This window comes from Etheostoma cragini, chromosome 15 (assembly GCF_013103735.1).
Source record: "Etheostoma cragini isolate CJK2018 chromosome 15, CSU_Ecrag_1.0, whole genome shotgun sequence".
Taxonomy (NCBI): Eukaryota; Metazoa; Chordata; class Actinopteri; order Perciformes; family Percidae; genus Etheostoma; species Etheostoma cragini.
In genome coordinates this window covers 3,693,162-3,704,549 of record NC_048421.1, presented here as the reverse complement: position 1 = coordinate 3,704,549, position 11,388 = coordinate 3,693,162, and the positions used below count along the sequence as shown (strand labels likewise).

General features: G+C 43.7%; 1 protein-coding gene across 5 annotated transcripts in view; it reads left to right on the top strand.

Moving 5' to 3' along the window:
• Nucleotides 1-11,388, top strand: part of tnrc18 (trinucleotide repeat containing 18) — a 50,016-nt gene that overhangs the window by 11,448 nt on the left and 27,180 nt on the right. For all 5 annotated transcript variants that reach the window (XM_034895256.1, XM_034895261.1, XM_034895259.1 and 2 more), the window contains 3 exons: nucleotides 5,057-5,197; nucleotides 8,165-8,269; nucleotides 8,777-10,576. In XM_034895256.1, the coding sequence (XP_034751147.1) occupies nucleotides 5,057-5,197; nucleotides 8,165-8,269; nucleotides 8,777-10,576 (2,046 nt within the window). The remainder of the gene's footprint in view (nucleotides 1-5,056; nucleotides 5,198-8,164; nucleotides 8,270-8,776; nucleotides 10,577-11,388) is intronic.

The window sequence follows — 11,388 nt, the reverse complement described above, 5'->3', positions numbered from 1 at the left end:
TGGAAAAAGGCTGCAATGAAACAAAGAGTGAAAAATTTAAAGGGGTCTGAATACTTTCCGTACCCACTGTATATGTAACCCATTGTTATTATTTTTTTCATTACTATGTCATCAATAACAGCCTCACTGTTTGCTCTCCTTCAGCTGTATCAGAGCTATAACCAAAGTTATTGCTGATGCAAAGCAAATCACACAAAAATGGCCAAAAGGGATTTTTGCATGATCTAATAAGACATACATTAAATAATTAGGCAGAACACACATAGGCTGTTGATCTACTTTATCACATTACATGTGACCCCCTCATGTTCCATGTTCTCCACCTTTAATCATGACTGAGCCTCTGACATGGAGGATCACTGAGAGAGAAGGTGACTTTCACAAGCATCTTTAAGGCTTACACATAGAATGACTACACAATAAAAACCTCAGTAGACAAAACACTTCATTAAAAACTTGTGTGTGACAAAAACTGGATGTCAAGATCTAATAAACTCAGATTTATATGTATATTTTTAGTAATTGTTTTAGATTCGATGTACCAAGAGATTCCCATACTTAGTAGTATTTCATTATTTCATCACCAGTGACCCCGGTTTTGAATATTCTCAATGCATAAAAAGCTTGAGCGTCATCTCTGTGAAGCGCAGATAACTGTTTGACTGGAAATTAAATGATTTTTGCCTTCAAAGGAAGAAGAAAAGAAAATTGTCATATGAAGAAACATATAGATAGATCATTGTAAGTAAAGCATTTCAAAAGCATTAAATGTGGAGATGCATGGTTTTCTTTGGACTGCGATGATGTGAAGTACAGATGAGCAGGACAAAGTAGTATAATCACTTCTGTGTGTGATTATGTCTCTGCTAGTATGAATAATAGATTGTATTATTAAACCAATGTGTGTGTGTGGGGGGGTGGCTCTTGTAGTGTCTCTGACTCAAAGGACATTTGCTGCAAAACCCCCCCCCCAACTGCTTGCACATGTCAGTCATCATACGTGATGCAGTGCAGTCACTTAAGCTACGCACACACTTATGCAATTATTTACAGAAATTAATAAATGTGTGTCTTCTAAAGCTGGGTGTGGAAGGATCCAACTCCACTGTAAAATGCAGAGGCACACTGCATAACTCCCGTGTGTGTGTGTGTGTGTGTGTGTGTGTCTGTGATTAATCGCAAAGCAGCATTTGCTATTGATTTTAAAATGTGTGTGTGTGTATGTGTGCACAGGTGCTGATGGACCGTGGTTTTAATGTACTGATTTAGATGCAGGGAAAACTCTAAGCACAGCATGTCTTGCACAGATTCCCACAGGACTAATACACACATACACACACACACACAGTCCCTTCCCCCTTGTCCATATGCAGACGGCACCCTTTCCCCTACACACATGGTTAGTTTTATCAGTGTAATGGCTTTGCAGTGCGTTCAGTAATGGGGGGAGGGACCTCGTCTAAACATGAACCCTTTTCCTGCTCTTAGGAGTTTGTTATTGGTAGAGGCTGAAATGTTTCAAAGGTTCAAAGTTTCCTGATGCTCACACATGCAGGGGGTGGAGTTTAAGAAAAACAATCGATAAAGGTATCATGCTGAGATATGAAGTGTTTTACGAGGACTTACAGTGTTGCAGTGATGGACTTGGTTTTAATGGTGAAGTGAGTGACTGAGTGTATGTATACACACAACATTGACTATGTCTACATGCACATAATATTCAGCTGTTTGCCTTTATTCCGAAAAAGACGATATTCTGACTAAGCTGTTTACACGGCTAATAAAAGTGAGTATTCCACCACCAATTCTTCTGCTGGTTATAAATCGCTAAATGGTTTAGGGCCAAACTATCTGTCCGATCTGCTAGTGAATTATGAGCTGCAGAGGCCTCTAGGGTCGTCAGGGACAGGTCTGCTTGCCAACCCCAGAACCAGAACAAAAAAGGGAGAAGCGGCGTTCAGTTTCTATACTCCGTACATCTGGAACAAACTCCCTTAAACTGTAGACCCGCACCATCGCGCTGCTCTTTTAAATCGAGGCTGAAGACCTTCCTTTTCCATATTGCCCTTGTTTATTATTTGCACTGTACTGTGCATTTTATTCATTTATTCTGGTATTTTGATTAAATATTTGAAATTTTTAATGAATTTTAACTTTAATATTCTGTTCTCAATTTTGTATTAATATGTAAAAGAAATTATATAATTTTGAATAATGTGTTTTATTTGAAGCACTTTTGAATACACACACAGTAGTAGAAGAAGACCAGCTTCACACACACACACACACACACACACCAAAGCATACACCGATCACACTCAGCTTGAGCGTCATCTCTGTGAAGCGCAGATAACTGTTTGACTGGAAATTAAATGATTTTTGCCTTCAAAGGAAGAAGAAAAGAAAATTGTCATATGAAGAAACATATAGATAATTGTAAGTAAACATAATAAAATGTAAGTACTCAAGAATATTCACCATACAAAAAGTTATTATAAAAACTTTTGTTGTGTTACCTGTACAGCTGGGCAATATATGGATATTATATCAATATTGTAAAACAAGACTAGACATTGTCTTGGATTTCATCATATCATAATTTGGCATAAATGCGGACTTTTCCTGGTTTTAAAGGCAGCATTACAGTAAAGGGATGTCATATTCTGAACTTACCAGAGTGACACTTAGTCATTATAACCACATTACTGATGATTATTTATCAAACATCTCATTGTGTAAATATTTGTGAAAGCACCAACAGTCAACACTACAACATCGTTGCGGCATCGACATCAAGGTATTTGGTAGGAAATATAGGGATATTTGATTGATTCTCCAAATTTCCCAGTCCTATGGTAATGTATTTTAAATCCTAATGACAAGTTCATGCCAAAGAACCTGATCGTGATGGAAGGATGTTTTGTTGAATAGCTAGACTCTAAAATGAAACGAATATTGAAAAGTTGAAATTGTCAATGTTAAAATTGAATGCCAAGTTGCAGTCTGTGGAAGTATTGGGTTTCAATGTTTTTTTGCTAGGCAAATATTTTAATATTTTCGGCAGAGTAGGTATCTGGATCCCAAATAAACCTCTAAGATACTTGCTGCTGTAAAACAGTAAAGACATTTTTTACCTGTAGGGTGGACTAAGAGAATGCTATGTGACTGCTAAGTATTTAATTGATCAGTCAGTTGACATATTATCCTACACAATGTCATGTGTAAGTTTAAGAGGATTTGCTGCTTCTCTCTGTCATACATCATCTTAAACTGGATATCTTTGGGTTCGAGACTTTTGGTCGGCCAACACAACAAAATGAAGGTCTCTGGGAAGTTAAGATTGGCGTTCTTTTACTATTGGTTTGACATGTCCGATATTCAATGGAGATGAAACACACAAGATGACAATTAAAAACAACTGGTTGAATACATCTTAATAATTTGTCAGTTATATTAGGAGGTAACAAAATTGTGTGAAGGGGGCTCTAAAGTAAAATCTCTGCCCAGCAACCTTCTGACGACGTGTATCTGTGAATTAGGGCTGACGTTTCCGGGCCGTTGGTCAAGATGATCTTGACTCTGAGACCCACTTAGCGCCTGGTCCCGCTGCTGGTGTCAGCAGCATTGTGTGAACATCTGGCGCTCCATTGCAAAGCAATAAAAACGTACAGTGGTGTCAAGAAAAGACGCTTTGATGGACACACAATGCTACTAGGTAGAGAGTGCTGTGGCCGTTTTAGTTCAAATAAAAATGTGTGCTAGAAATTAAAACATTAAGATATTTCTGATCAAGTTTAAAAGCAGCAGCCTACACACTTGCAGAATTACATCTGTACTTCTCAGGACAATCAGTGCTAAATGTTGCTACCTGAGAGAGCTTCTCTGTCCTCACACAGAGGGCGGGGCTCAGAGCCGACCTATTTTATAATTTTTTGCTGTCTATGCCTCCGACACACACAAACACACACCCACGCAGAGGTGTTGTGCAGACAGAGAGTGCGCCACCTCTGCAGGTGAGACATGGCAATGACGGTAAAGCGCACACAAATGTGGTTACACTTCTCAAAACTTTAAACAGACAATGAGCATCGCCGTGCATTTAATGTAGGCCTAACCTTCCGGGGTAGACACGAGTCTCTGTTGCCCTGGTGACTGACTGACAGGCATAAGACAGAAGTGTCCGTATGCCGTGTAACCGACCAAACGACCGACTGGCAGGAGGTTGTAGGGAAAGACAAGGCAACGTTATTTCTTTCGCACTTTCTAGCAATAAAACATTAAAAAGAAATTATAAACGCTCACAGAAATAAAACTGGCTAAAAAATATGGCGTAAAAAGTGTAAGAAATGCGTAAGTGTTGATTTAATAGGTTGTAGGGACAGGTTTGGGTGAAGAGAGGGAGACCACAGTTATTAGGTCTGAAGAGGTTAGTAATACAGAGAGAAGCCTTTTGACTTTGTGGCAAAACCTTTCAGTGCAAGTTTTTCATTTTGCGACTATTTTTACAATCAAATTTCAACAGTTTCTTTAAAACTGTGATAACTGTGTTTTCGTCTCCATGAGCCCAATCTCGTGTCTCATCTTGGAAGTGAACTTGGAGTGTCTTGTCACACCTCCAGTGTATGCAGATGTTTTTTCCCCATCGACCGTTCACTTGGTTGAGGAGCAGGTAGAGTTTCAGTCGACCGACGTTGTCTTTGGTTGAATACAGCCCTGCTGTGAATGTGTCAGTCCGATTCAGCCCGCGTTCTCCCTTTTATACCCCGTCCTCCCTCCTGCTGTGACGATTGGGGCTTTTACTCGGTGGTTGGATTAACTGTCCCTTTCCTCAGAGGGCAGTCTGTCTGTGGTCTGTCCTGTGGAAGCAGAGTGCATGGTGGCTCAGTAGTAATATGATTACAACAGATTGCTTCCGCGTGGAACCGTCAGCATGCATCGATTGTGCACGCGCAGGCCCAAAAACAAGTGACGGCGTGTACAGTATAAATCGATTGCATTTATTAGTTTGGTTGTCGTGGTTGCAAGGGTGACTGACAGTCTCGGTTCTTTTTCCTAGGTGATGCCTACGCAGCAGGCTCGAGTCCCTTCCTGTCAGGTTATCATGGCCACTCCCCCTTGACCTCTGACCCTGCGTACCGATCGGCCAATCCCAGCAGTCTGCAGATGGCTCAGCTGTGGGCATCACACGCTCATGAAGGTAAATCACCGTTCTCTTCAGACTTCAGATTCTTAAAGACGCCTCATATTTTCATGACATTTCTCACAGTCTGCTCCCATCCAAAGCCCAGGAGGCGCTTCATTCTGTTTCTCATTGCTTACACCACTGGGATTCTGTTCCATTTCTGTCTCTCTGCTGCTAGCTGGCTCTGTCCTATATGTGTCTAGTTTCCTCCGTCCTCCACCTGTCTCTTACTTTTCGTAACTGTAATCTATCTTCCTCTGTCTTGCTCTTTTTTTGGAGCTTTGTGTCCAATATGAACTTTGTCTCTGTCTCTCCTGCCCCACTTTTCCGCATCTCTCTCCTGACCTAGCTTATGAACATAGTTTTAGGCGGTTACGTTTTTTTGTCCTCTCCATGGACCTGTCTGTGCTCTTCTTAAGGCCTGTTCAGTAAGTGATTGAATCTCTGTTCCCTCCTCATTCCCGCCTGTCCTTATCAAATCTCGTTGGAGTAGAAGGTCACATAGGAAGGAATGTATCCTGCAGTGCATTTTGGCAAGGTAAAGGGAGAAGGACAAATGGATTCTATTTAGGGTTCATTGTAAAACTGATTTTATCGCCTGTGTGACACAGATCTCGTCCAGTGCTTCCCAAACACAGCAAATCAGAGTATGTGTGATTAGTTTTTTAAGATGTAGTTTCAATCTTACTTACTCCGATTCATGAGGGCGGCACTAAAGTCATAGGCAAAAGTCTCGAGCAGTAACTTCTCGACTCTTAGCTAGTTCCCTGGCAACTGCTCAGAGCCAAGAATAGTCCGCTGGCACATACGACACACCTTGAAATGGCAATTGTGTGTTTTTACACTCCAGTTTATGTGCAGATTAAACAATCAAGATTTAATGTGTGAAGAAGTGAGCTTTTGAGGTGCTGGTAGGGGCACATTGTTAACTTCAGACAGAGCCAGGCTAGCTGTTTACCTCTGTGTTCAGTCTTTATGCTAAGAGGAGCTAATAGATATATCTATAAGTCCAACTAATTTACGCTGGATTACATGCATACCATGTTTCCTGTGATTTTTTTAAACTGAATCCAGAGCGGGAATGGCAGACTCTGACACAAATGACAATGAAAACTACTATGCTGAGAGGTAATGACAGAATATAAATGCATCGAATGGCTGTGGCAGAAAAAAATGTCAACCGTAAATATATCAAAAACAGGGTTGGATTGTAAAACAATCCAAAGGATTATACTTTTTTGAAATTGCACTTCTAAATACACACATCGATCACTGGGCCATCTGCTCTGCTCACAACCTGTTAGACATCACATTCAGCCCAAGGAGGAGGGATGGACTTTTTGATGTTCGACTTAAAGCTAAGCCTGAATTGAGGCTGAAGTATCTGAAGAGGCTAAAAGCTTCTGCTGGCTAGAGAAGCCTTGGTATCGACTTGCTCTGGTATAAATATAATCTTTCTTGGCCTAAGAGAGATTCTTATTACCTGGTGGATGGCTTTAATAGCAGCTAAAGTTACTAAAAGCTGGAGACATTTCCGTTAGCAGCGGCTAAGAGGCGGACTTTGGATATGCAGCCCGGGATGCACCGTAGCTGCACAGGAACCCTGTATCAAAGCTGTTAGAGATCAGGGTTAGCTGTGGTTAAAGGAAGCCTTGCCAGAAACATATTCTGCAGGCCTTTGGTCCCGTCGCATCACTCCTCTTATATTTCTGTCTCCCTGTGCCTTGCTCTGACCGCTGACACCCTCGCCACCCGCCTCCTCCTGCTTCTCTATTTCTGCCTCCCAGAACGGAGAGGAGACGGATTTATACTACAGCTCTGCTGCCTGGCGCTTCGTGCTGCAACGACAGCGGCCTCTTTGATATTGCTTGAAGTGGCCAGAATGTGGGAACAGGGAATGTCTCACCCTCTCTGGGTGGCTGTGGTGACACCAGCCAGTGTGAGGGTCGCAGCCGTCTCGGTCCCAACGCAGAAATCTATAACATTACACCATGCAAGACTTTGTCTATATTAAGATCTGGTCTCTGAGACCAGCAGCTGTCGGGCAGACTCTTACATCTACCTCAAGCTGAACTCATGGACCAAACCAAATAATGGGTTATGGAGGTGACGTAGGGTGTATAAATAAAGTTTAACAGGATTAGAATGTGCTCAAATCTGTTGACTAGTCTGAAAATGACATAAGTTGAATTAACACCTTTCTAAAATAGTTTCATTTGAACCTTTTTATGAAGGCAGGATTTGTTGCGGGATCATCCACAGTTTATAGTCCTGGTAAAGTCACCCATTATTTTCCGGTGGCTGTAAAATGGGCTGCAATGAAAGTGGGGGTGTACGGTTCCAAAAATGTCCCAATTCCATTCAGACTTTTATGCTCACGATACGATTCAATATCAATTTTTGAAAACAATTTACAGTATGTAAATGTAGTGTCTGTGTGTGCACGGTGTCTGTAAGCCATTGAATGCCCCCTTGGGATCAATAAAGTATCTAGTATATATTTTTTTAAAATATTAATTGATTTTTGGAATTCTATGAACCGATTTTGAATCGGTAGAGCTTGAATTGCGATTTGAATACAAATCAAATTTTGTTGAAGTCATCGGGTGTTCAGCCTAAAAATATATTTATTTCACAGTGGTATAAAATAAGTAAAAGAAAAAACCTGATTTGAGAAGCTAAAATCAGAAAATTCATTTCTGCTTGAAAAATTACCAAAATAAATGATAGATTTTCAAAATAGTTGCCAGTTAATTTGCTGCAGGTCAACTCAGCCGCTGTAATGTAATAATGTAACATGTAATGTTCAATTTTTGATGTTCCATAACAGCAGCGGATGCTTTTAAGTCCTTATGCATCACATCTCCAAGGGTTGCCCATTAACTCGTAATAAGTTCAAGGAAGCCATAATATAAAGTTATTGTCAAGTCTCTGTTTTTATGTAAACTACACTGTATAATGACATGTTGTTTGTGTCTTCAGGCTACCCTCCTCTGCCAAGCAGTCTGTACTCCAGCCCCTACCTGTCCCTGGGGCACCTGGATTCTCCCTCGCTCTCCCAGCACCCTCTGTACGACTCACACAAAGGTCAGTTGCTGTCCCTAACAACGTTCAAGGGGGAAGAGTAGCTGAATTAGATCTACATTCTCTCTCTCTCTCTCTCTCTCTCTCTCTCTCTCTCTCTCTCTCTCTCTCTCTCTCTCTCTCTCTCTCTCTCTCTCTCTCTCTCTCTCTCTCTCTCTCTCTCTCTCTCTCTCTCTCTCTCTCTCTCTCTCTGTGTGTCTGTGATACATGAATGGAATAAGGTTGCATTCAGTAAGGAGACTTGTAGTTTGTTGTGGAACGGAGCCTTAAATGGGTCACTCAACTCCTTTGATTATTTTATTTTCAAGTTAAAATGTATAGTACATCTCCTTTTCCACTATATGACTTCTGCAGATCTACTGTAGGTTTGTGTTACATTTTCTTGGCAAGTCGACAGTTAAATATTCATCATGCGTCTGTGCTGCTCTGAATCTTCAACTGTTCGTGTTGATGTAGTGGGTGAGTTTTTGTGTTTTTAGACTCATGTTTCTCATGTTTTGTTCACTTTAGAGGGCTTTTACCTGCCAGCCTCCTTGAGCCAGTTGCCTCTCCACCCTCCATCGGCTCCTCCGACCGTCCCGTCCAGCTCCACACCCCCCCAGAGGACGTCCAGAGATGGGGGAAGGGACCGACCTTACCGGGGGGAGAGGGAGAGAGAGCGGTCAAGAGAGGAGCAGAGGCCACACAGTGTGGTGGACCTGACACAGGATGGGAGGAGCGAGGAGGACCGCAGGGCAAGGAGCGGCGACCGGGAACGAGAGAAAGAAAGGGACCGGGACACGGAGAGAGACAGAGATAGTTGGCCTTTCCATCCTCGCCACCACCAGCAGAAGTCACACTCCCAGCCTTCCACAGTGGAGCCCAGATCCAGGCCGTCACCTCCACAGCACTCCTTCCCTTCAGGTGGGGGTGGGAGATTTCATGGACCAGAAATGGACAGAGGGGGTCAAGATGAAGAAGGGGGCTCGCGACCCCACCCTAACAGTAACTTTAACGCTAACTCCAATAACTCAAACTCCCACTCGGACAGACAGAGGAGGAATGACTCTGTAGCCACGTCAGCTGGGACCCTCCACATCTCCTACGCCCTTCCTCCTGCGTTTCAGCAGCAACCCTCCACACCCAGAGAGCCTACAAGAGAACAGCGAGTCAGCGCACCGACATATGTGCCTTCTGTGGAGGTTTACGATGAGCGGGTCGGGCCCATCCAGATCGCCTCCCAGGCCCGAGACAACAAACACAGTGACAAACACAGAGAAAAGGAACGAGACAGAGAACGAGAGCGCGACAGAGAGCGTGATCGGGAGAGAAACCTCGAGAGGGAGAGCTACAGGTTTCCTGAGAGGAGCCTGATGGAGCATCCTCGACTCTCCCAGTCTGGCGATTCAGGCAATCAGAGAGAGGAGGGTTCTGTCATTTGTTCAAATGGTTCCATTGGTAAACGAGGTCAGGACGTGTCTTACTCCTCCAGTCAATCAAGGTTCAGCCCGGAAACCAGGGACATTAAACACTCAATCCAATTGGGTATAGAGCGGGCAGGGGCGGAGCCTAAGTGGAATACCATTAGCCCTTTAGCCAACTATGCCACGAGTCACATGGCTGCTCTTGCAGCCCAACACGGACACACACTCTCTTCCCCCCACAGCCAGCCGACACATGCACAAATGCCCCATTCCCCTCACGCAACTCATCGGCCCAGCAACACCCCACACTCCGCCCACAGCCATTCCCCCCAGAATCACCCCTCCCAACACGGACATGGGCGTGCGGTTGAGGAGGGGAGTCAGAGACGCTACCTGGACCCATCTGCGCTCTACCGACCTGGGGGGTCATTGGCTGGAGAGCGGGGTGGGGGATCAGGGTCAGATCCCACAGAGGTTTCAGCCATGCAGAGTCTGATTAAATACAGTGGGGACTTTGCTGCTGAAGGTCCAGGGTCCTCCAGGCACGCTGGGGATGGCAGAGGGCCCTTTGGTGGTCTGGCTCACGTTGGTATGGAAGCCGAGAGGGAGAGGGAGAAAGAAAGAGGGAGGGAAAAAGATAAAGAAAGAGAGAGGGAGAGAGATAGGGAGAGGGTATCGGTTGGATCAGGTGGTTCTGGGGCGGTGAGAATGCCTCCCCATCTGAAGAGAGAGCAGGAGCGGCCGGACAGCGCCCGCTCGTTTGGCCGGGAGACGGAGGGGGAGGTGCGACACCCTCCAGTTGGCATCGCTGTGGCTGTGGCCCGGCAAAGAGACAGTGGAAGCACCAGTAAACAGACCAGTGGACCCTCAGACACACAGAGAACCCTGCTGCAAACAGCTATTAAAGGTAATGATGCCTTTAATGTAAAACACCAAAAGAAACTGCTAAACTACTGCTCAACACAGTTTTAACACCTATAATATACTATTGCTGGGGGGGGCTAACCCTCCAGTAAAATCTTGTTTTCTTGCATGTGAGTGATGGACGTACAAGAGGAACTGAAAAATGACTATTTTCTTTTATCCTTCCATTTTCATTGGACATAAGTTTGAAGTGCTTGCAGGAGTCATGTGGTGACATTCACTCAGTCACACAAGTCATTTTATATTTAATGGTTTCTGGCAAGTTAAATCAAGTATACTTAATTCATTATAAACCCTCCCCCACCCCCCTTCAACTCTGTCTGCAATGGCTCTTCTCAGAATGGCACTTCAGGGACCATGGATCCCCTTAGTTAAATGAACCAAGAGCAAATGAGTCCTCATTTCGGTTAGCATGAATAATGGAGGATTCACTTTCTTTTGGATCAAAGTTGTTTCCTCAGCCCTTGTTTGACTTTGAGGTGCTTGTGCACGTAACATGATTAGAATGTTAGAAACAACTTCCCCCACCCGAAGAAAATTACTAATTATGTCCTGGGTTGTATTTTAGTTTTAGGCCCTGTTTTGGCGAGTTTGTAGGCTCTCTGTGCTGCATAGCAATTCCTGCATACAGCGCTCTATTCTTGTATGCCAAGGTCATTCAGCTACTGTGCTCCATCTCTCTGTCTGTCTCCTTGTTTCTGTTTCTCTCTCTCCTTTCTCTCTCAGCTCCATACTCTTTCTGTCCACCCACAGCTCAGTCTCTCTCTCTCTCTCTCTCTCTCTCTCTCTCTCTCT